Here is a 22,701-nt window from a genome sequence, read left to right on the forward strand (position 1 = left end):
CCTTATCACTGTGACCTGCTCAGATAAAAGAAAGTTACTTTTTGTATGTAGTATATAAGCAATCGTCTGTATATATATTTTGTTAAACTGACTTACGCTCAACCAAAGACTCGTCTTTGGCTTAACATAAGCAAAGCATGCAATATTTTTTATATAATAATTGGTGGCAATTGTCTTATAGTAAAAATTTATTTATATACACAAATACACATATACATAACTTATGTAACTTATTCGTTAAAATCTAATTAAGCGTCTCATGTTAAAATGTTAGCTCCCGAAATTGTATGGCAAATACTGCGCTTATGGTTTAAATTTTTTTGCCAAGCAGTAGTTGTAATACTTAAGTCTTAGATGCAGAAAATCAAAAATGTAAACGCAGTAATAGTCAATAAACAACTAGACTTATGCACTAACTAAAATCGTCAAATCGCAGACTTAAATCTATAACCATTTATGGTTCCTCAGCTCTTGTCGATGTGTTCGGCAGAGATACGCTGGATGGCGAGGCGCAGACTGTTGCTCCCTGCTCCTGACGTTTTATGAGCTGTGCAACGCTTAGCTCTCGTGGCTTCTCCACCACCACTACATTTAGTTCGGCACATGATTTAACTCTCAATTTGCTGACCTTGCTGCCATCAGGACTCTCGCTTACTTCACGCAGATCCGTGCGAGAATCGCGACAGCAAACTTTCTCAATGCATTCAGCTGCCTGGCACTGCATCAGACACTCTAAGGAAGCCGAGGCATTCTTGTTGGTTGATGCATGGAATTCCGGCTGTATGGTAACGGCTGCGATGCCCTGTTCATGGAAATAGCTGCGCACTTGCTCTATGATCTTCAGATACAGCTTGGGATTCTGGAACTGTATGTGTATGGTGGCCACATAACTATGGGCGGCCAGTTGCCAGATGTGCAGATCATGATAGCTAACAATTTCAGGAAACTTGCTGACCAATGTGCGCTCAAAGATCTCCAGATCAATAGAGGCGGGTATGGTTTGTAGCAGAATCAAGCAGGATTCTTTCACTGTAAGCAGAGCAGACATTAATATTATATATTTAGCAAATAGCTAATGACTTACTGTAAGGATAGCTCAGCGAAACCAACAGCACGCAGGAGAATATTGATAGCACAGGATCTATGAACTTCGCCGTATGCTGTTCGTCCTCCGCCACATAGACAATGGCCGCACAGACAATAACAAAGATGGTACTGCACACATCACGCAGCATTTCCACAGCGCCCTGACGCTTGCTAGCAAAGTAAACCTTGGCACCATCTGCCTCCAGTTGCTGACGCAGCTGCTGATCACTGCTGCTGGACCTGCTTAACGCTTGCTGCATGGGCTTGGCGGCCAAATCCGAATGACTGGACATGGATCGATCCAGCACAACATTGCCAGCTGGCGTCAGATGCAAAAAGCTGCCCTGATGCAAAGTATAACCGCCAATGAGCAGATAGGTCAGTCCATTAAGCACCAGTCCAAAAAAGCCCAGCACAAGCACCTGCACCGGCATATGCATCGTATCCTGGTGGTCAATGTGCACCAAAGTCTGCAGCGCCTCCACAATTAGCGAAAAGGAGAGCGAAGCCAGTATAATGAATACAATCAACATGGTGAGAATATCGATGCGTGCCCAGCCAAAGGTGTTGCGTAGCTTCTGCTCACGCGACTCACGCTTCGCCAATTGCTGCTCCTCGCTTTGGCTGAGTGTAAGCACCACGGATATTTTATTCTCTGCAGGATTGGCGGCGCCATGATGCAGCGGGCGTACAGACTGGTTCTGTTTTCGATACTGTAAGTAGCAGAAGTTAAAAATCTTTTAATTATATAGCAACAACAGCAAGTTCATTGCACATCGGCCCTGGCTATAGACGCGTCATCATTTTGTTTGCCAACCAATTACTTGATGTATATTTAAACGCTTCGCTTAGCTCAATCACTGGACTTCGGCTTGTATAAATTATATAATTTCAGTTCGTTCCAGTACTTGGCACTCAGCAAAAGTTTTCGTTTTATCTATAACTAGTGCGCAGCTTGGATTTTGGCCATAGTTTGTTGTGTAGGCTTTAAGCCGCTTTTGTTTTTTTGGCGAAACGTGCTTGGCACGCTTTCCTATAGTGCCCCAATTGAAATACCGATGACGTCCAAACGAATTTGCATTTGGTTTACTCTTTCTTTCTTTTTATGTTGTTGTTCGCAGATAAATTAAAAAATATTAAATAAATTATACTAACAAATTTGTAGAAATAAACATTCACATCTAGCAAAGTGGGTCAAGCATGGCGCTGAGAACTGCAAGCTTAACGCTCTTTTGAACTGCATAATTTTTTTAAGTCTTATCAAAATATATATATTTAATCTAAATCCTAGTTAGCCATGAGTTGATTACTTTGTAATTTCTATATAAACGTATTTAGCTTAATAAGCTTTTAATAACAGCGACTATCTTTGTATAGATAGGCTTTTGTTAGTGTGGGCGGGCGTACAAACTAAAATATAAACTGATAACGTTGACGGACAGACAAATCTAGCCAAGCTACAGATAAGTTTGTATCTGGCTTTGATACTTTGGCACTTCAGTTTTAATTTTAGCATTGTTAGATTGTTGTAGTTGTATGTACTCAACTAAGCCATACACTTTGACGGAAATGCGTGGCATGCGCCAAAACTAAATATTTGAAATGCCGCAAAGGCATGAATCAATATCTTTGAAATCAAATTAAACGAAACCCGTTTACAACTGGCATCCAATACGAAATATATAAAAGTTCAATGCACGACAGCTTGTTTTTATTTACTTTTGTTGTTGCTGCGTTTATTTAATAGCAATTTGCTTATCAGCATGATGTGGTTGCATATGAAGAAAACTTGTTCTACCGCACAGACCCAAATAAAAGTAAACATAAAAATAAAATGAGCGCCACGCCACTTAATTGTTTGTGTGCCACTTACCTTAATTGTAACAATGCAACCGGCGAGTGCAAAAATGTTGCACAACATGTGATAGGAAGCCATGAGCAGCGTGAGTGCGTGCGTCAAATGGCTGAGGACCAGCTGGAGCACAAAGTAGCAGACCGATAGACCCAATACCACGTAGAGCGGTACGGGCTGACAGCGACTCAAAACACCTTTGATGGACATGACAAACGCCGACACCTGTGCACCAAAGTTAAATGGCTAAAGCTGCAACAACAACAACAAAAACAACAAGCATGTTAATAAATTGTGTAAATAGAAGAACTGACGCACATATAAATTGTCAACGAACTTTTGCTACAGATTTAAACTATTGATATTAACATTTAACAATAGGCAAAAGGCGTGAAAATAAAACTGCTAGTTAATAAAACAAGCTGTGATAAATTAAGATTGTAGTAGTCAAGGGATGTTTCCGGTTAAAAATGTCAAGTGTTGTTGATCTTAGGGAGCTATATATAGAACTCATTTTTGTATATAAAGCATGTCAAGTTCAAGCTATAGATGTAACTAGCATACCAAATAGGTAACTACACTTGTTGAACATATAAGTCGCTTGGGCTTATGTGCAGTTTTGAGTTCAGGTAACGCCTTAGCTAATTGTGGGCTGTGTGACATCTGCTCACCCGCCTGCCTGCCTGCCTGCCTGCCTGACAGTCTAGCATGCAAATGAAGATGCCCAAGCACATTAACTACCTGTGGCAACGCAGTAGGTGTATGTGGGGTAGCCTAAACAACGTTTGCCTGACATTGACGTAACAATACGTGATCGTTAAGCGTCAGCTGCTGGCTCTGGGCTCTCTGTCTGTAAGCCAAGGTTAACCCTTTACACACACATATGTACGCATACGAGCAATTATGGCGATTACATTGGACTTTTATTGCCTCGGATAAACCATGAAACGTGCACTAAGCTATGGCTGACAATTAATGCGGCAACTAAGATAGCCTAAACGGTATAATAATTCAATTTCTTATCGTCTACGTGTGTGATAAAAATGTTGCTAGGCATTTAACTATATTCTGCCTTTGAGCCTTGCCCAGAATTACAGCACTAAGTAGCTTCAACCCATATATCTTTCATCCAATTTACGTGCGCACAGCTTTCAAGGTGGGGTGATCGCTGATTGCATTCTAAACATTACTCGTGGGTGCATAAATCAAGTAGCGATCTTTGCCAATTTATTGTAGTTTTTATATCATGCGCTAAATATGATCACAAATCAATTGCGAAGCGTTAAAAACGCTCAAGCAAACGCCGCAGATAAAACAATTTTCATTTATTCAAATTGTCTGACGTGCCTACTTATAGCGAGTATTTTGGATAGAGCTGCTAAACGTTCATTTCCTCAATTAGATTTCGCTTTCATTGAATAAAGCAGCAGCAGCAGCAGCCACGAGGCTGGGGTGGGGTGGTGGGCAAGTTGTGCTTGACTTATGCAGTCAGTGTAAGAGAGCATTGTCGATAACAAAAGATAAGCACATAGTATAGAGTTCAATTAGTTGCCCATGAACGTCGAACGTAATACAAGTGGCAAACGAAATCTGTTGGACAAACAAAGCTACGCCTCAATGGAGCTTATTTCTGATATTTTATGTAGTACGCGCTTGCAAGTGTGAAATCAATTTTGGCTTAGAAGTTCAGACAGCCCTGAGCCAAGATCACATGCTGTTTGTTATTGGAAATTTGACTCATGTCTGCGTGCACTTTTATCAGTTTTAATCAACTGTAGCCTAGAGCGTGCCAGCTATATAGATAAACAGAGATAGCAGTAGCTTATCAGCAGACAGTGTGGCATATGTTAGGCTCTGCTTTGAATACTTAGTAATCCCAACATATGCAAAGATCCATGTTGATAAGCAATTGACAGCTTGTTGCTTGTTTTTTACATCAGCAACCAAAGGTTGTTTGCTTTGTACATCAGCAAATCAATGGTTGCTGTTGAGTGGGTCGAATACCGTTGGTTGCTGTTGTGCAGGCCAAAAATCAATGGTTGCTGATGTACAAAACCAACAGTATGTGGTTGCTGCCCCACAATCCTTGGCTGCTGTTGTACTGTCCTACTCATGCTTCATTTAACTTATACCAAATTCAAATAACGTTTTGACCTTGTCAACGTGTTCGAAATGTTCAAATTATATGGGGCTAACATTAGGGGGTTGTTGTTTGGCATTAAGTATACAATTAAATTGCAAAGGGGTCAGGGACCCAAAAGCATTTGAAAATTTACAAATCTACATAAAAAATATTTTTTTTTTCTTGCCAATGCAAAGTCTAATTTGTATGCAAGTCAGAAAAGTTGCATTTGATGACCAAAACACAATGTATTTGTGCAAAAAGAAAAAAACATAAACAAATGCGCTTAGCAGAAAGTGCGTCGAAGTTGATGAAGTGACAGTGAGTCCATTTAATAATCATTCAACAAAAGAAATGTGCAGTTTACTTGGCATACCAATTTATTTAAATTCACATTCAGTTACGTTTTGGCTTGACTTTGGTTTTGAAAGCTTTTACATAAATTGAAGGAATTGTATATGTAACAAGTGCATAAGATTTTTGTATAGTATAAAAGATTATGCTCTATAAATTGGCATAGCTTTGAGTTTTTAATTTTATTATTTTTACTGCATTAGAATAATTTCTTAGCTATAAACTGTTAATTTCAAACTCAAACAGCAATAAAGCCAGAATTAAATAATAATAATAATGATATATATTCCGCACACCCACTTAGCATGCCTCAGTTAGTCATAACTGTTTTTTCAATCGCACAATTTTCTTATAAATATTGTTAACAGCTGACATGCTGCTTTGCTTATTTTTGTTGTCCGAACAGACGTGATATCTGTAAAAATAACTATAAAGTCCTTCAGGCACTTTCTCCCCAGCATTATAAAATGTTTAAATTAATTTATTATATTCACAACAATGGCAGTGCATTGCATTTTATAATTGGGCAATTGAAGCAGCTTTTAAATTACATTTAATGAGCGGCACGCTAGACAAATTGCATAAAAAATATTTCAATTTTCGTAAATTATTTACACACAATTTTAATTATAAGCAACAACTGTCAGTTAGTTTTCAAGTTTTTTTTTTCAGCGATTTTCTTACTTCATTTGCATTGAATTGTATTGAAAAGTTAAATGCCCCAAAGCCATGGGCTGTGAATGAAAAGTCTTGGCTGGAATGGAATTAGCATTAATTTTGAGAAGCTTTATGGCGCACAATTGAATTTTTATTGTGACTTGGCGTATTTTTGGTACCAAGCGCCCCAATAATCACTTGCTAAATGAATTCACTCGGTGTTTGCTTATCAAATCACTGGACCTGACCACATACTGCAAGTTGGAAACCTATTTTTATACATATGATATTTCTTTTTTTAACAACTGTTTCACAACAATATGGAATATTTCTGTAGCCGGTTTTCCATACCACCAGCCAGTCCCCAGACTTTTTGGAGAATCTTATCATATTTGGCGTGCTCTCTCGCTAACTTTTGTTGCGGCGCCCAAAAATAAGTTGGCTTATAAACAAAAATAATCTATAGATATGGCATAGCGACTACACTGCGTAACGCAAAAATAGTCCCGGTGCGCGTGTTTTGACTTAACATTTTAAATTTGATACGTACAATAATTTAATTTCTATTTATAGTGTGTAACCACATTAAACATTTGCGTCCAACTTTTAATTTGTATTATGATTATTCGCGCCGTTAACACAATTTCTTCTTGAACATTTAAATTTCACACACTACGACAACCAACGGTAGCGACACCTGTCCGACAGTTACGATGTTGACAGTTACGCGGCTCAAACTCAAATGAACAAATTGAGTGTTTGCGTTCAAAGCGAGGATCGCAGATCAAGCGTAACAATGATAATGACATGAAAAAAACGAATGTACCGAAATAAATACAAATCAGGCGTGCATCAAATTGAAAGTGAGAGCGTAAAATTAGTGCAAAAGAATGAGAGGGAGAGAGAGAGAGTGCGTATGCGGGGGAGTGCGTATGCCAGGTAGTTGAGCAGTTAGAGAGCAAGCGAGGGAGAGACTTTTTTTTATCTGTAGTGCGTGCCTGCCTACAAATATTTTTATTGCCCTAGCACCGCGATCATGTTTATGCGCGTTGGTTATCACGAATTAGGTCTCAACATGCAAAATGATAAAATCAATGTTGTACCTAGAAACATATGTACATACATATGCTAATCTCTGCACTCTTATCAACAATTATTTTTGTGGTTGGCCTAACTCACTATCCACGCACTATATCACACATACAATGTATGTTACCAGGAGCGCATTTGTACACTTTTGCAAAAACATTTGTTTGATTGTAATTAGCTTTTGGTTTTATTGCAGATAAGGACAGTATTCACGAACTGCGCTGCACACTCGATCACGAAGAAGGTATAGCACAAACTGTGCGTTTATTTTTTATGAAGCCATGTCCAAGAAAATTAAATGTAACTTATGCATTGAATACGCTGCTTAATTGTAATAGCATGAAGCTTGGCAAGTGCTGCCCATTGCTTGATACATCAAATTGCAGCAGCATTATACAATTAATATCTACAGTTGAGAAGCAGGCGCCAAATTCAAATTCAACTGATAGCTAATAGCGTTGCCAACTATTTGTTCGACCTGGCAACTTACAAAAAAAAACTGGCAGCTCTTTGCCAACGTTGCCTTATGTTACGGTTATCTGGCAGCACCAGCACCCAAGTATTTTTTTTATTGTTATTGTGTTTTCTACTTGCGACCACCAGACGTCAAATCTGTGTGGAAAACTTTAAAACAATTGCAAGTTAACTTACCTTAGTGGGTGTGTCGTGCGCCTCAACAGAATGGCCGCCATTGTACTGACAAGGAACATGCAGCTGGCGAGTAAGTTGCACGGCAAGTCGCCAACAGAGCGTCTCGCAGAAATTATGTAATGTACCTTGCAGTTTTTGCTGATCTCGAATATCTGCCTGATTTTTATTTGTAGAGCACCATGGCACCGGAGTCGTGGGTGTGCTGTGCATGCGCGGCTATGCCGCTGCTGCTCCAGATGCGGATGCGCCGCGTCCGCTAAAGACAACCAATCCGGCTGCCATGAAGCGCGGCACAGGTGGACGTAGCAGCTTTAATGGAATTGTGGCAACAGTCTTCGGTGCCACTGGCTTTTTGGGACGCTATGTGTGCAACAAACTGGGCAAGTCCGGCAGCCAAATGATCTTGCCTTATCGCGGCGATGACTCCGATGTTATTCGTCTCAAAGTTTGCGGCGACTTGGGCCAGGTGCTTTTCCACTTCTATAATTTGGAAGATCCACGTTCCATACGCGATGCTGTGAAGCACTCGAATGTGGTCATCAATCTGGTCGGTCGTGACTATGAGACCAAGAACTTTAAATTCAAGGATGTGCATGTCAATGGCGCTGCCCGCTTAGCGAGGTAAGCACGTCTGCTTTATGTTGGAACACTAATGACACTCAATTATCTTTAGCATTTGCCGTGATGCCGGCGTGGAGCGTTTTATACATGTCTCCTCTCTCAATGTTGAGGCTAATCCCAAGCCACTGTACGTCAAGAACGCCAAGTGGCTGAAGAGCAAGTACGACGGTGAGCTGCAAGTGCGTGATGCTTTCCCCAATGCCACAATCATACGTCCAGCTGATATATATGGCTCCGAGGATCGCTTCTTGCGTTACTATGCGCACATCTGGCGTCGCCAGTTCCGTTCCATGCCATTGTGGCATAAGGGCGAGCGCACTGTTAAGCAACCGGTGTTTGTTTCGGATGTCGCACAGGCCATTGTCAATGCCATCAAGGATCCAGATAGTGCAGGTCGCATCTACCAAGCTGTGGGGTAATCTCTTCATTAATTCTTGTTAATTGAAAACTAAAATGTCACTTTTCAGACCTAAGCGTTATCAGCTCAGCGAACTGGTCGACTGGTTCCATCGTGTGATGCGCAAGGATCAGAAACGTTGGAGCTATATGCGCTACGACATGCGTCTGGATCCCACTTTCATGATGAAGGTCAAGTTAACTAGCTTAATTTGCCCCGGAGCGCCTGTTGGTGGCTTGCATGCAGAACGCATTGAACGTGAAGCTATCACTGATAAGGTGCTGCCTGGCGTGCCCACACTGGAGGATTTGGGTGTGCATCTGACAGCTATGGAGGATCAGGTGCCTTGGGAGCTGCGCCCCTATCGCGCTGCTCTGTACTATGATGCTGAGTTGGGAGAATTTGAGGCGCCATCACCGCCAAAAGCAATTGAGGCGCGTGAAGAGACTCGTTTGTTTGCTAATCCGTTGTAAATTGGAAATTTCTAGTGCGTTTATCAATTGAAATATTAAAGTCTATAAATTAAACGAAACCAAATGCAACTGTTTAAGATTTTAGCGCGAAATTTTTGGCTTATTTGTGCTGGCCAACATCGCTCGCCATTATACAATACTGGAATAGCGTTGCCAGATCGTTACGCAACCCTGCAACCCTACAAAAAAGAATCAAAACAAAGGCACATTTCGACAGATGCAGGCAACACTTGAACGTACTTTGAGGTAATTCTAATTTCCTAGCGGGAAAAGCTTTACAGTTTTCCTTCAACCTTACGCCTGTGCAAACCGTGCAAACGCGGAAAAGCTGTACGGCAGCCAACAGTCTGAAAATTCTATTTAAGCAGAGCAAACTTCTTTCATGCAGTGGCCTGTGAAAAAGTTGGTTCTAAAATCTGTATGTGTGTGTGAGAGAGGGCTACTAACGTGATTGTGTGTGTAAGTGCAACGCCGCGCTAAGCAAAAAATAAAAAATGGCAAGTGCATAAATAGTTTTGAAAGCCAACGGTATCGAAATGTGCATTAATTTAGTGTAACTAATTAATTGAATACTAAGTCGTACGTACTAATTTACATATCTGAAAAATCAAAGTGAGAGTGCATCAATTTTATAGAAGATAAATCGATCCAACGCAAACGTCGGCGTCGGCAGTGTCCCTATACAAAAGCCCAAGGCAACCGAAGGCCTCGTCATCGTCCAAACACACATATATGTACACACGCTGAAGAGCGAGCTGTGGGTGTTGTGGGCGTTTGAGTGCTGTAATCAGCTGTGAGGAGGCCAAAGTAAAAGCGCAGAGAAAGAAGCTGCTGCATAATCATATTCAAAAGCCAAAAAGCCCCGACGCTATACTTAGAAAATATATTTCGAAATTGTCGCCAGTTGCAGCAGCAGGTGACGCATTAGCATTGACGTCAGCGGTATCACTACGCCTAGGATCTGCAGTAAAAGTTACCACTAAATTTATGCTTTATATCGTCACATCGAGACGTCGGTTAAAGTGCAATAGCAACAGCAGCTGAGAGGCGACAAATTACAACAGCACGTCAAAATGTTATTTGCCGCTGCCGCCGCCTCAGCCTCTGCCAGTGCCAATAAGACTGTGCCAGCAGCGCTGCAGGATCATCAGCGTATAGCAGGTAAGATAAGCCTCCCACCCGCTAATCATCCCTCCATCTAGGATTGTCACTAGGCAAAAAGCTCTCTCGCTTGCTGGCGCTCTGGTCAACGTTGTTATAGTTGTGACGCTCGTGGGTTCGTTGCCGTCGCTGCCGACGCATGCAATTCTGTTTATTTTGATTTTTTTAATGCGGCATTTTATTTATTTATACATTTCTATATGTGTTGTGTGTATCTGAAAGGTAGCACCAAGCTCTCAAAAGTTTGTTGACTCTTACGTAAGAGACGCCGCATAGCCTTCGCCTTGGTAATTAAATTTCTTTAAAGACTTATTTTTATTAAAATACAAATTCAATGCTCAAAATAGCTCTAGACACAAACAAATGTGTGTACAAATATATTTGGCACACAAGCTTTTTAGCAGCGTCACTGATTTGGCAGACCAAGATTTATTCTTGTATATCTAGCGGACTCTTTTCAAAACTTTCCACTGCGGATCGTCTGCCAAAGAAAACCCCTAGAAATACGAATAAGCAACTGAAAACGAAATCGCAATCTCAGAGCCCTCCGGCTACACATACATATGTATGTACGAACTAGTAAACACGTGTTGGCGCACTCATATCGCCAAGAGAGACAGAGAGGCGACTCGTTAAGTATTGCTTAACCGGTTCACATAAGCGCAGCCAAAATGAAGGGTTGGGCGCTAATGGAGCCGGGGCAGCAAATTCTCACACATGCACAGAAGAGAATTGTTATCTTATTTTTATTTTATGCTCAATACATGATGCTTTGTTTGTATTGCGTCACTTGCTCTCTTGCGCGCGCTCTCTCTCTCTTTGGTTTACCGGCGTTTTTGCAAGCTCAGATTGTGGCATTGAATCTCTCGAAGGCAAATGAGAAAGCTTTGCACACCGAAAAAAATAAATCAAGCCAAACAACACCTATTTGGATAATTCGATATGCATGAGGCTTAAAGCAGCTGTATGCTGAACTAACAGCGTATAAGATTTCAAAGCAAAACATACGATACATAAGTAGGTGCGAATGTATAGGTGTTACTTTTGTTGTTAAGACACTGGAAAAACACAAACAGCAGCTGAGAATCAATATACTTTGTATGTGTGTACATAACACACAAAGGCCTTGATAAAAGCCTGCCCTGTCGTCCCTTTGCCTTTAACTTTTAAATTTTATGTGGGCTTTCATTTCCATTCCCACCTCCTCTCTCTCTCATTCTATGCGAATTTGTATGGTTTTTAATCTACAGCGAAAGTTTGAGGCGAGCTGACCTCGTCTTCCAGCTGGTTACGTCTGGTTCTTACTAATCTCACTCCACATAGTTAACAGTTATGTCATTGAACCAGACAACTCTTATCTAGTATGTACTATATGCTATGTTGCTATGCAATCAAATCGAATAAAACCTTTTTTTGGGAAAGTTATAGGTTACATTATAAATTAAGTCTGGCTCTATTTTAGTGTATTTTATTGCAACACTTATCAACGCTTACGTTTCTAAGTGTATGTAGCAAATTGCTGTGTTTGCCAAAACTTAATTAAATATTTTCCATTTATTGCTGAAAAGTTTCCAGTGTCATATACACTCACCAAAGTAATTCCTGTAGATAAAAGTAATTGAGCCATTTGCTTCTTCAATTACGTTTGTTAAATTATTATTCTGCTAAGCTGACAGCTTGTTCTAATTGAAAATATTCAATAATATGAGTAGTTTATTTTGACTTTGAAATTTAAACAAAATTGTTTTGTAAGCAAATTTCGATAAAAGCCAAATTTAAAATAAACATGATAAGTTAGTGACTAATGTAAGCATAACAAGTTGTGCATTTGTTACTTGTTAGAGTGTACAAATATCGGTTATCTGAAGCTTTCAGCACTGAGCGGGCGTGCGTGAGATTTGTAGATAAGAAGAGCGTAAGAAAGTGAGCGAGAGAGCAAGAGGCAGAGCATGTGGAGGCGAAACAGAAGCCGCTATGCGTTCATTTTATAAATCCACGTTGTGGTGATCGGAACGTTATAGAATCGCGCGCTTTGCGTCAAATATAGTCCAATTGTAATTATAATTTTCACCATGTGCTGTAAGCGTTTCAAAATTAATCTTTATTTGCTTTTGAACTTGCAGGCACAGCCAAAGCAGGCAAATCAATCCCATCCACAGTTGCTGCACCAGCCAAAGTCGAGCTAATGGAGGCCATGAAGAAACTGGACGCTAATCTGGTGGCGCTATTCGCCACGGCCGCTGAGCCCTCTCTAGAGCAGCTAAAGCAGCAGAAGAAGCAGCAGCCGCAGCTATGGTCTGACGGGGAATTGCCATTGATCACGGCCAGCCCGGAGCAGGCTACACCGGAGCTGTTCCAGAACGTTAATACGCTGCAGCTGCACTTGGAGGCATTGACCTTGCAGGCGGAGGGCACCAAGCGCATGGAACTGCTGCAAAACGAAGTGCGTCCCATTTTCACTGTCGAGTGTCAGCTGTCCAAAGATTTGATTCAGACTGTACCAAGTGCTTCCATGCATCAATTCATGCTATTCGAGTCGGAGAAGTTCCAAAGCTTGACGCAGTGCACCCGTTTCGGTCAGACGCAGCAGCGCCAGGTGCGCTTGCCTGCCTTGGGCGCCAACGAGGATATGGGCAGCGTTCATTTTGTAATCTGGTGGCGTGAGCCTGGCACTTGCCTCAACGAGATGCTCGGCATGGGTATCCTGCCGCTCTCCGAGCTCTATGAAGCCTCACTGCTGGAGCAGTGCAAGTGCATTATGGTACAGCGTCGCAATCAGCATTTGGCTAGCTTGTATGTCAAGATCAGTCTGCAAGCCAAGTCCTTGGCCAATGAGAATTCGGCTGAGAACTCTACCACCAACAACAAGAACAACAAGACCAACAATCACAACACGGCTGCCGCAGGTGAATATATTTGACTAAATTCTCGTTGCTGCAAACAACAACAACCACCAGTACTCCAACAACAACAACAACAATGTCTACAACAACAACACCAACAACCACCACATGACAACAACAACTACAACAAAAATATGCACACTGATGTCGCTATATTATCAACTTCGCTCTTCCTCTTGCTCTGCATTTATCGTTTATTGGTTGCCGTTATAAAAGTGCTGCCCATCATGTTAAAATCAATAAAAATTTTCATTTTATTTGCAAACGAACAAAACACAACATTTGTTTCAACTATTTTCTTTAATTTAATTTTAATTTTTAAAATTTTATTTATTATTTATATATAAAATTGATTTATCACTTAAGTTGCCGCACAGTGGGTAGGAGAGTTCAGATTAGATTTACGCTTGAAATAAATAAGCCAGGGAAAGTTTTGCGTACAGTTATGACTATAGTTTAGATTAAATAATAATCAATAAGTGTTTTACTTTTTGATTGAGCTTTGATCCGGTTTCATTAAGTAATATTACTTTGTTACTGATTAGGGATTGCGTTATAATTAATTTATATAATGTAGTTTTCCAAATTAATATTTTATTAAGTTGCTTACGCTTGAAATCAATGGAAAAATAACAAAAGTTTTAAATTGCAAACTTTATAATTAATCATTGCAAGAATTCAAACAGCAATTGATATTTTTTAATCTTTTCTTTTGCACAATTCACAAATCCCTGCCCTCTGTGCTTTACCTTAACACAATTAAAAACCATAATATGTAATCATTTTCCATTGGCTTCTGGGTTTAATGCCCACTCCATGAGCTCGTGCGCTGAACAGCTTACGCCCGGTTCGGTTCGGACACGCTTTAACCACTGATAGCCTGATCCGTGGCGATAGCGTCATTGGCCAATTGCGTGTTGCCAGGCGGAGGTGATAAGAGAGCTTCGCTTCATCCCAACGCTGAATCAGCACTGGCGTCTCGCGGGGGTTCAAAGTGCAAATTGCTTGCGTATTGATTGCTATCAGTTTATTAAACTACCACTGTCTTCTCTATTACAGCCAGCAACGAGAGCAACAACAATCTTAACGCCAAGGCCTGCACCACGACCTCGCTAAGCAACAACAACGATAACAGGAAAGTCTCATTAGACAGCCTGGACTTTATGGCGGAGACAAACAAGGTGCGCCTGCTGCGTGGCTATATCTATGCCAGCGAGACACGTCAGCTCAGCGTGGAGCATCAAAATGCCTGCCAGGAGCTGCTGCTGCAACCATTTTGGCAAACCGAGCCGCTTAGCGTCAAGATGAATGCCCACGGCTGCTTTCAGCTGCAGGAGCAGTTTGCCATAATCAATGATGAGAAGTTTCTGCATAGCATGGAGCGTCAGCAGCTGCAGCTGGAGCTGCATCCACTAGGTGGCCAAGTGAAGCTGCCACTGCATCAGTTTTTCATAGCATACAGAGATGCCAGCATTACCAATCATTTGTGCAAGGGCAAGGTAGCTAAATATAAGTATAAATATAAAATATATATTAACAATTGGCTTTTGCAGCTGCCTGTTATATCCATAGACGGCTGGACGCCCATACTGCACGCCGAGAGTCAAAAGCAGCTGGGAGAGCTTAAGGTGCTGCTGGCCATAGGCAGCGAAACGCAAATAACACAGCTCAAGCAGCAACGTGGCTTCCAGCCGGAGCCGCAACGTACGACAGATTTGCTGGACATGCTGCAGACTGCACTGACTGCACCCGCCGGCGTCTCCTCCGTTTTGCCCACAGTAGCAGCTGCAGCAAAGCCACATGCAGCTGATGGCGTCTTTAGCTTTAGTCTGCATATTGTAGGCGCTGCCGGCTTGCCTTTAAACCCGGCCTATGGCAAAAGCGGTAAAAAGCAGGCCAAGCGTCAAGCGGCAGCCAAACGATTCCCACCCAATGAGCCGCCCAATACATATGTAAGCTTTCAGGCACAAAGCTGCAATGCACAGACCTACAAATCGCACGAAGGTGCAGTCTATGCCACGCACATTGTGGAACGCTCCACCACGCCACAGTGGCACAGCAAGTTCCAGGTGACAGTCAGCGCTGATTATTTAAGCAACGTGAGTAGCTGCAATTGTGAATTGTTATTCAAACTAACTTTTGTCTTCTGCAGCCACAAAAGCTATTCATACTTAAGCTTTGGAAGAAAACCGCTTTGAGTGCAGGCACGGAGCCAACGCCTTTGGAGGATGCCATAATTGGCTTTGCCGCATTGAATCTGAATCAAACCAGCGCTGGCAGCTTGCCCAGCGGCTGGCACAACATTGTGGACTTTAATGGGCGTGTCACTGGCGGCTTGGAGCTGCATGTGCAAGCTCTAAGCAGCAGCAGCTCCAGTGCCAGCGCAGGCACAGACACTGCTAATGTAGACAATGCCATCGAACACTTTGAGCAGTCCTTGGAGCTGCGTCATTTGCAGCTGGGTCAGGCCATTAAACGCAAGTTCACGGAACTGGAGCAAATCTCGCAAAGACTGCGCACGCGTTTGGTGGATGTCACTGGCGAAACATTGCAGTCGCCACAATTTGATATAGCTGCTGCCTTGGACAATTGGCAGCCGGATGAACTACAGCATGTGGATGATGATGAGCTGGCGGCAGATTTTGAGCGCGCCTTGCGTACGCCGACGCCAGAGGCAACAGCGGAAGTCAAGCTCGAACCCACATGCAACGCACAAAGCGGCGCCGATGCTGGACAGGAATAGCCCAGGCTGCAGCCCAAGCAATTAGCACATATATTTAGTCAAAGGCGTTTTATTCTCTCTCTCAATGTGTACGCAACAGGCTCAAACGTAGTTATATGATATTTACCCAAACCCATTGATATATACTTAGCCTATATAAATGTAGCTATATCTTAGCAATTGCTGTACTTAAATTTCTGGCAAACAATTTGCCACAAAACAAAGCAAAGATTTACTCAATTATAGCAACAAATCAAAGCTCACAAACGATCACCAGGCGATCGTTTGCGCAAAAGCTGCGTTATTCCTTTTTAAATTTGGAAGAAAAAAACAAAATAAAAAGATTGTACCCATTTGGTAATATATGCCACATATATGTATTAGATTTGAAACTGTGTTAATCACCTAAGTATTTAGTCACTATTACTTAAAACAAATTAAAAAAAAAAAAATAAAACCTAAATGATATGCAACAAGACCTTTGAATTTGTTTTTTGACAATACTACTAAGCATATCGCACTGTTTGTTATTTTGATTTAACGTTTTAATGCACCTGATTCATTATAAACAATTAGCGGCTACCGCTGATAAACAACAACGTAGCAATAATATTATTAAGGCAATTGATACGCCAAGCGCAAATATTGACAGCGAGCACTGTTTGAATTTCACAAATATGATTCATATTACGAATAGGTATTTCCCCAGATAGAAAAATCAATTGTTTTTTAAATATAATATTGAAAAATAGTTTTTAATATAAAAATGATTACATTGGTAACTTACAACTACTGTGTGTGTGTGTATGTGTATTCTTTTCTATTTGGGAGTTTAGCCCACATTTTTTTAACGAACTTTGCTAGTTCCACTTTTGAATGTTCGAAATTAAACAAAACTAAACATGTAAGACGCATAAGAATTATGTTCGATATACATATATGTATGATTCAACTACAATATGTCTATTTAGATGTATGTATGCAATTAATATAATATATATTTTCGTTAATAACTGTTATGAGTCAAAGTCTAAGTTTGCTATTGTTTACATATATTTTTTTTTGGGCGAATGATTGGCGCTCTATGCACCTACAAACTGTATCCTCTTTTCGTTAAATTCTCTATATATAAAAAATGTATTAAACATATAAGTATATGTATGTAGAAAATCTGTTGAACCCCTTGCCTAGGCATATTAGCATTAGCTTGTTGCTGCTTACAAATTACATATTATGCTTATGTATATGAATTATGTGTGTATAAAGAGTTTAAGAAATACGCATGAGCTGGAATACGGTTGGCTGGTTATTGTTGACAATTTGGAACGTTTCGTGTCCTGTTCTCCTAGATGTTTTTGTTTACTGATGTGTGTGCATATTGTAGATTGAAAACGTTTATTGTTTATGGCGTCTTTCAGTCAATGACCACACGGGTTAGAAGTATGCCGCGCTTGCTCAACCATAAGCTGTAATTGAAAGTGGAATTTAGATTAAGCTACAATAAGCTTTGTTATACTTTACCCAAAGCCTGCGCCCAGCAGCAGTGAGAGCACATTGGTGAACAGCAGCGAGTAAAGAATTTCGCGGGAGAACAGGGAGTTGGCGCCCAGACGCTTTAAGCGTATGGAATAACCTGTGCTCTTCTTTTTCTCATCATCATCACTCTCTGGGCCACGCTCGAATTTCCATTCTCTGCAGGTAAACAAATTAATTAATGCATACATAATTATGATTGTTAAATAGCAAATCAATGTGTATACATACTTGGGCGGCAGCTCCTCAACGCCGCGATTCCAGTTCTGCAACCAATCTCCATTATCGGTGTTTTGTTTATCGCCAGCCTGTGTTTGTGAGTGGGTTATGAATATTTAATTAGTACAAGTGCCAATTTCGAGGCCGTTTAGCTTATTGTTTACCTTAGTCCAATAGTTGATGTACACATTTCGCAGCTCGTCGTCCGGACAAAGCTCAGACTGTGGACTGTTTGGTGGACTTTTGGGGCTATCCCGTGGCGTATCGCGTCTGGAGCTGGCCAAGGATACCACACGACTGGACTGATTCGATTCACGTTGCGCCTCACGCAACAAACGCAAATATTCCTCACCATTGCTGAAAGGCAAGGGTGTGATTCTGTCGGGACTCTTAATGCCTGCCATGGCAGCTGTTGTGCTTAGCTCAATCCAAGATTCTGTAAAAAGTAAACAGAGATTAACATTACATTAACAGTGCTGTTAAACAGCGACAAACTATGCTAAAACAAAATGCCGCCCCCAAAATGTATTATATGTATGTATGTGTGTGCGTGTGAGTTTGTCTGTTTACGTGTGCGTGCAATAAAGCGCGTTTCATTGATAAGCAAAATAAAAATGCACTAATACACACACACAATTTCCATTTGCTGTAATGTGCACATGTTTGATTTGTTTTGTCTGTGCGCTATCAACAAATTTCATTTTAAACCAAACAGGCGATGATTGCAATTAAAAAAAAGAGCGTGCAAGCTACATGAGAGTGACAGCCAAGCGGCTGATAGATAAGCGGTAATAATAACAACAACTAAGTATATTTAATGTATGCAGCTAATTACGCCACGGTTCTAAAATGCACACTTACTCATGTTTAAATACTGAAACTCACAACCAGACTGACAAATTGCAGTAAAATGCAAAAATTATGAAAACGTAACAGGTAGAATAACAGAAAAAAAAATACCCAAAAGATAAACAAAGCCTGACCCACAAACAGGTAGCTTCGGCAAATAACAAATTGTAGTAATAAGGGTAGGCTCTGTTAACTTGGCTTGCTGACTCACAGCACGTAGGCCAGAAGTCGCAGTCTCTTGCTCTCTCTTTGTTTTCCTGTATATACAGCTGCTGTGTGTATATGTGTGGGTGTGTGCAGCAGGCGCAGCTGTTAAACCCTGAGCTGTAGCTGCCGCTGGATGTCAGGAGCCCAATGAACCGCCTTTTGTTATTGCGAGGTATTGTATTCAGATTTGCTTTTATCATGCATACATACAAGCTCACACATACACACACACACAATTGCACATGTTATTTTTTGATAATGAAAGCGTCGTTCAACCAAAATAGCAACAGCAACTAGGTTAAAGTCGCAATTTCTGGACAAGCAAATCAAAGGCAAATGCCCTCTCTCCAGCAATTGCCTTTAAACGAAATTTGCATAAACAGACACACACAAACACACACAGGCAAGTTAAGTCAAAATAAACCGCGTGACGTCAATTAGACAAGTGATATGAGTACAAAATTATAATGGAAATTGCAAGTGCAGGTCTAAAAAAAAGTTGCGCTCTTTCTTTGTCTGCAGCCAAGCTGGCCAACGAGTCTTTGTCTCTCTGATGCGCAAGAGAAAGATTTATGTATGTAAACAACACAAGGTGGGCCAGTCAAGGCTTGAACCGCAGCAGCAATGACTAGATAAAAATCAAGTGCAATGCAGTAGCAACATACATACATATAAGTATACACATACATACATAAATGTGTACATATACAGGAAAGTTACATACATACATACAAAAGAACGGCTATAAATAACTGCAAACAATAACAATAATAAAAAGCGACCACGTCACAGTCGCGGGTTGCATTGTTTTTGTAATTATTGACAAATAACTACATACGTATACATTGTATATATGTATGTGTATATGTTTTGTTAACTTACCACCCAGCAAATCTTCTGATTTCGGTGTCGTAGACATTTTGTTTTTTACTAGTTTGTTTTTTTTAACTAAACACGTCCTCTATAGATAACTCGTTTTTGTTATTGCGGTATACGAATAAATTTATGCAGATTAAACTAAACTTTTTGCCACAGCGGCCCTTTTATTTTATTTGTCTGTGTGTGTTTGTTGTTGTCTTTGTGTTGTGTTAGCGTATGCGTGAATATGCGTTTTACTTTTTGCAGTACGGCCTGTTCAGGTTTTTGCTTAAATTTAATTGCTCAACGCGTATTAGTTTTATAATTTTCTTTCAATGCAATATAAAAATACTTAATTTTCTTTTACGCACACTACAAAATACCTAATGCGTAGTTCTTTAAAAGCTGCTAAGCGCAGCCAGCGGTAACGGTTCGTTGAAACACACGAAGATGAATGACAACAAAAATACGGATATGAAAACAAAGCGGAATGAAAATTTTGTCGACTGTTAGTGCACTGTTAAGTTCGGCAAAACCAGTTTGTGACGTTGCCAGACTGTTGTAAATGATAACATAAACTTTTAGTTGTGGTATATAAATTTATTAACGATTTTTTAAAAACAACTCAAACGTTTCCAAATCACTTTTGGCCACATTGCGCACAAAATAAAAATTATTGCCCTGCACAATCTCGCTGGGTGAAATGTACAAATCTTTCTGAGGATCATACTGAGCACGGCCTAATAACTTGAGAAATTCATGTCTCTCCCGCAGGCGAAATTCGCGTGAGGCTAGTAACTCCGGACACTGGATAATCTGTGCGTGGCTCAGGGCCATTTCGTTGTGCACATAACTGAAGCGTTCCACAAGGACATCGGCAGCTGTTAAAACAGAAAAATTAATAATGCTGTTTGCATATTGAAAACGATTTAAACTTACGTGTCATCATTAGTCGAGGCTTGCGCACAATTAGAGTTTGAAGTTCTTTGGCACTAAAGCCCATTTCCTCACGTAACGTAAACACAGCTTTGCGTATGTGCTCCATTTTATACGTGATCAATCGGGGTTCTCTTGTGGCCATTAGTCGCAGATCGTGACCGGTAAGCTGAAACTCCTTTTGAAAGTAGCCCAGTCGACGGTCGACGCGTCGCGTTGAGAACATTAGCCAATAGGGATTTTGTGTGAAGATGCGCTGCCGCGCCTCATCCGAGAAGCGTTTACTTTTCAGGTACTCGACACGTGTCTGTAGATCTTGCAAGTCCTCCTTAAATAGCAATGGATTCTTGGTTATCATTTTACCAAAGTCATCTGGTGAGACACCCTGATCCGACAGAAACATCAAGTATGGCTTAACATCCTGCTCAAAATCCAGCTTAAGAACAAATTGTCCCAGGCCCTTACGTCTTTCTATATTGCTGAGATCTACACCCAGCTGAAGCAGCTGTTGCAGTGTCTGTGAATCGTTAACATATGCGGCTAAATTAAAGCTGGGCAGCTGTGCCTCCCGTGGCCCGAAATCCAGAGCAAGCTCTCTTGCTTGCTTGTTGTTTTGCTTTAAGGGTGGCAATGCGTCTGGGGTGTCACTTGATTCAGCAACCTTTGCAGCCGGCTCTGTCACTTGTACTGCACGTGGCGCACTTCTTAAGGCACGTAGTTGACATAATTGTTGTATGACTACATTGTATTTTGTTGTGGTTTGTGTTAACTTTGCATTTCTTGCGATGTTACGTATCCACGAGCCAAACATGGCAGCTAGAACTATGTGATGCCATTCTCCACTTCTAATAGCAACAGCTGACTGACGGCGTTGCCAGAAATCAGCAACAAGTTGATCTGCCGCCACAGATTTATAATAGTTGGCATCGTTATCGAGCTAGCAACGTATCACACATTCTGATCTTGTTTTATTCTAACTGGAATAAAGTAAATAAAAACACAAAGGCAACGCGACTTATTTGTACATTTTGCTAATTTAAACCGCATTTCTTCAAAAATATACAAAATATAAACAACAGCCATGGAGAAACTGCGTCGTGTGCTAAGTGGAAATGAGCCATCGCCGGAGGAGGAGAGCAGTATAATTACTCAGGTGAAACCATATTAAGCTAACCAATGTTTGACTTATTATGTTGTGGCAAGCCTCTTTGTGCTTGTATAAGTATTAACTAGTTTTCAGTGGGCCATATTGGTCTGCAACTTCTTCGAATACACCCCCTCGATCGTGTGACAAGAGCTGTGACTCATAACCGCTCAACGCTTTTTTATTGTTATAAACTATAGATCAACGACATGTCCACTCTAAGTTGGGAATCGCGTATTAAGGGCTTTATCATATGCTTCGTGCTCGGCATATTGCTCTCCTTTCTCGGCTCTATAATGCTCTTTCTGCATCGAGGTATTGTTGTTTTTGCAGTGTTCTACACTCTGGGCAATGTGATCTCTATGGCGAGGTAATTATAATTAGTATATACCGGCTAATTGCTAATGTCTACTCTATAATAGCACCTGTTTTCTCATGGGTCCTTTCAAACAAATCAAAAAGATGTTTGCCGAAACGCGTCTGATTGCCACAAGCATTGTTATAGTTGCTATAGTCATGACTTTCGTATCAGCAATTGTGGTATATATATATTATTTTCATTTAATGCTATTTTTATATGCATTGTGTTTACGTTGATTTTGTATATAATTTTGTCATGTTTTTAGTTGAAAAAAGCCGGACTCACGCTAATATTCATTATCATACAATCCCTGGCAATGACCTGGTACTCGCTTTCATACATACCCTATGCAAGAGATGCGGTTCGGAGCACAGTGTCCGCCTGCTTTGAAGTATAGTAGTCTTATTTTGTACATAAAACTCTTTCGTTTCAATTTATAGCTAATTGTATCTATAACTGTATCTTTATCTGTATCTAAACAAACATATTGTATTAATTTAGTATTT

The 22,701-nt window shown here is 40.7% G+C and overlaps 6 protein-coding genes across 10 annotated transcripts; 3 read left to right on the forward strand and 3 right to left on the reverse strand.

Moving 5' to 3' along the window:
* Positions 1-430: 430 nt before the first annotated feature.
* Positions 431-6,945, reverse strand: LOC108600063 (zinc transporter 1). The gene is made up of 4 exons (XM_017987415.1): positions 6,622-6,945; positions 2,960-3,190; positions 1,085-1,799; positions 431-1,029 (listed from the first exon to the last, which is right to left on the reverse strand). The coding sequence occupies exons 2-4, from the start codon at positions 3,146-3,148 to the stop codon at positions 455-457; spliced, it is 1,479 nt and encodes a 492-aa protein (XP_017842904.1). The 5' UTR covers positions 3,149-3,190; positions 6,622-6,945; the 3' UTR covers positions 431-454.
* A 782-nt stretch (positions 6,946-7,727) lies between these two features.
* LOC108598626 (NADH dehydrogenase [ubiquinone] 1 alpha subcomplex subunit 9, mitochondrial) lies at positions 7,728-9,361 on the forward strand. The gene is made up of 4 exons (XM_017985325.1): positions 7,728-7,881; positions 7,985-8,432; positions 8,485-8,847; positions 8,900-9,361. The coding sequence occupies exons 1-4, from the start codon at positions 7,842-7,844 to the stop codon at positions 9,300-9,302; spliced, it is 1,254 nt and encodes a 417-aa protein (XP_017840814.1). The 5' UTR covers positions 7,728-7,841; the 3' UTR covers positions 9,303-9,361.
* A 226-nt stretch (positions 9,362-9,587) lies between these two features.
* Positions 9,588-16,468, forward strand: LOC108600635. Of its 3 annotated transcripts, XM_017988325.1 has the most exons (6): positions 12,180-12,269; positions 12,332-12,517; positions 12,587-13,369; positions 14,426-14,865; positions 14,920-15,465; positions 15,519-16,468. In XM_017988325.1, exons 3-6 carry the CDS (start codon positions 12,649-12,651, stop codon positions 16,107-16,109), a joined length of 2,298 nt encoding a protein of 765 aa, XP_017843814.1. In that variant the 5' UTR covers positions 12,180-12,269; positions 12,332-12,517; positions 12,587-12,648; the 3' UTR covers positions 16,110-16,468. The 3 variants fall into 3 exon arrangements, with proteins under 3 accessions (XP_017843811.1, XP_017843814.1, XP_017843812.1); XM_017988322.1 differs by lacking the exons at positions 12,180-12,269; positions 12,332-12,517 and adding an exon at positions 9,588-10,463; XM_017988323.1 differs by having other exon boundaries at positions 12,241-12,517.
* A 986-nt stretch (positions 16,469-17,454) lies between these two features.
* Positions 17,455-20,209, reverse strand: LOC108598409 (BCL2/adenovirus E1B 19 kDa protein-interacting protein 3). 3 transcript variants are annotated; one of them, XM_017985033.1, is made up of 5 exons: positions 20,126-20,209; positions 18,005-18,276; positions 17,853-17,929; positions 17,610-17,780; positions 17,455-17,554 (listed from the first exon to the last, which is right to left on the reverse strand). In XM_017985033.1, exons 2-5 carry the CDS (start codon positions 18,242-18,244, stop codon positions 17,503-17,505), a joined length of 540 nt encoding a protein of 179 aa, XP_017840522.1. In that variant the 5' UTR covers positions 18,245-18,276; positions 20,126-20,209; the 3' UTR covers positions 17,455-17,502. The 3 variants fall into 3 exon arrangements, with proteins under 3 accessions (XP_017840522.1, XP_017840521.1, XP_017840523.1); XM_017985032.1 differs by having other exon boundaries at positions 19,779-20,199; XM_017985034.2 differs by having other exon boundaries at positions 20,138-20,178.
* Positions 20,210-20,346: 137 nt separating this feature from the next.
* LOC108600763 (transcription termination factor 3, mitochondrial) lies at positions 20,347-21,602 on the reverse strand. The gene is made up of 2 exons (XM_017988524.1): positions 20,694-21,602; positions 20,347-20,635 (listed from the first exon to the last, which is right to left on the reverse strand). Exons 1-2 carry the CDS (start codon positions 21,499-21,501, stop codon positions 20,358-20,360), a joined length of 1,086 nt encoding a protein of 361 aa, XP_017844013.1. The 5' UTR covers positions 21,502-21,602; the 3' UTR covers positions 20,347-20,357.
* Positions 21,603-21,614: 12 nt separating this feature from the next.
* On the forward strand, positions 21,615-22,674 carry LOC108600764 (vesicle transport protein SFT2A). The gene is made up of 5 exons (XM_017988525.1): positions 21,615-21,677; positions 21,770-21,843; positions 22,035-22,204; positions 22,257-22,374; positions 22,461-22,674. Exons 2-5 carry the CDS (start codon positions 21,772-21,774, stop codon positions 22,590-22,592), a joined length of 492 nt encoding a protein of 163 aa, XP_017844014.1. The 5' UTR covers positions 21,615-21,677; positions 21,770-21,771; the 3' UTR covers positions 22,593-22,674.
* Positions 22,675-22,701: the final 27 nt, after the last annotated feature.

Source organism: Drosophila busckii, chromosome 3L (genome assembly GCF_011750605.1).
Source record: "Drosophila busckii strain San Diego stock center, stock number 13000-0081.31 chromosome 3L, ASM1175060v1, whole genome shotgun sequence".
Taxonomy (NCBI): Eukaryota; Metazoa; Arthropoda; class Insecta; order Diptera; family Drosophilidae; genus Drosophila; species Drosophila busckii.

Coding starts and splice junctions, on each gene's coding strand:
- LOC108600063 (XM_017987415.1), bottom strand. CDS start 3,148: ATGTCCATCAAAGGTGTTTTGAGTCGCTGTCAGCCCGTACCGCTCTAC. Junction 1,800..2,959: donor GTTGCATTGTTACAATTAAG/GTAAGTGGCACA, acceptor TGCTACTTACAG/TATCGAAAACAGAACCAGTC. Junction 1,030..1,084: donor TTCGCTGAGCTATCCTTACA/GTAAGTCATTAG, acceptor CTCTGCTTACAG/TGAAAGAATCCTGCTTGATT.
- LOC108598626 (XM_017985325.1), top strand. CDS start 7,842: ATGGCCGCCATTGTACTGACAAGGAACATGCAGCTGGCGA. Junction 8,433..8,484: donor GGCGCTGCCCGCTTAGCGAG/GTAAGCACGTCT, acceptor AATTATCTTTAG/CATTTGCCGTGATGCCGGCG. Junction 8,848..8,899: donor CGCATCTACCAAGCTGTGGG/GTAATCTCTTCA, acceptor GTCACTTTTCAG/ACCTAAGCGTTATCAGCTCA.
- LOC108600635 (XM_017988322.1), top strand. CDS start 10,376: ATGTTATTTGCCGCTGCCGCCGCCTCAGCCTCTGCCAGTGCCAATAAG. Junction 10,464..12,586: donor GGATCATCAGCGTATAGCAG/GTAAGATAAGCC, acceptor TTGAACTTGCAG/GCACAGCCAAAGCAGGCAAA. Junction 15,466..15,518: donor GCGCTGATTATTTAAGCAAC/GTGAGTAGCTGC, acceptor TGTCTTCTGCAG/CCACAAAAGCTATTCATACT.
- LOC108598409 (XM_017985032.1), bottom strand. CDS start 19,815: ATGTCTACGACACCGAAATCAGAAGATTTGCTGGGTG. Junction 17,781..17,852: donor GTTGAGGAGCTGCCGCCCAA/GTATGTATACAC, acceptor GTTTACCTGCAG/AGAATGGAAATTCGAGCGTG. Junction 17,555..17,609: donor CTGCTGGGCGCAGGCTTTGG/GTAAAGTATAAC, acceptor TTTCAATTACAG/CTTATGGTTGAGCAAGCGCG.
- LOC108600763 (XM_017988524.1), bottom strand. CDS start 21,501: ATGTTTGGCTCGTGGATACGTAACATCGCAAGAAATGCAAAGTTAACA. Junction 20,636..20,693: donor GCCTCGACTAATGATGACAC/GTAAGTTTAAAT, acceptor CTGTTTTAACAG/CTGCCGATGTCCTTGTGGAA.
- LOC108600764 (XM_017988525.1), top strand. CDS start 21,772: ATGGAGAAACTGCGTCGTGTGCTAAGTGGAAATGAGCCATCGCCGGAG. Junction 21,844..22,034: donor AGAGCAGTATAATTACTCAG/GTGAAACCATAT, acceptor TATAAACTATAG/ATCAACGACATGTCCACTCT. Junction 22,375..22,460: donor CTTTCGTATCAGCAATTGTG/GTATATATATAT, acceptor TCATGTTTTTAG/TTGAAAAAAGCCGGACTCAC.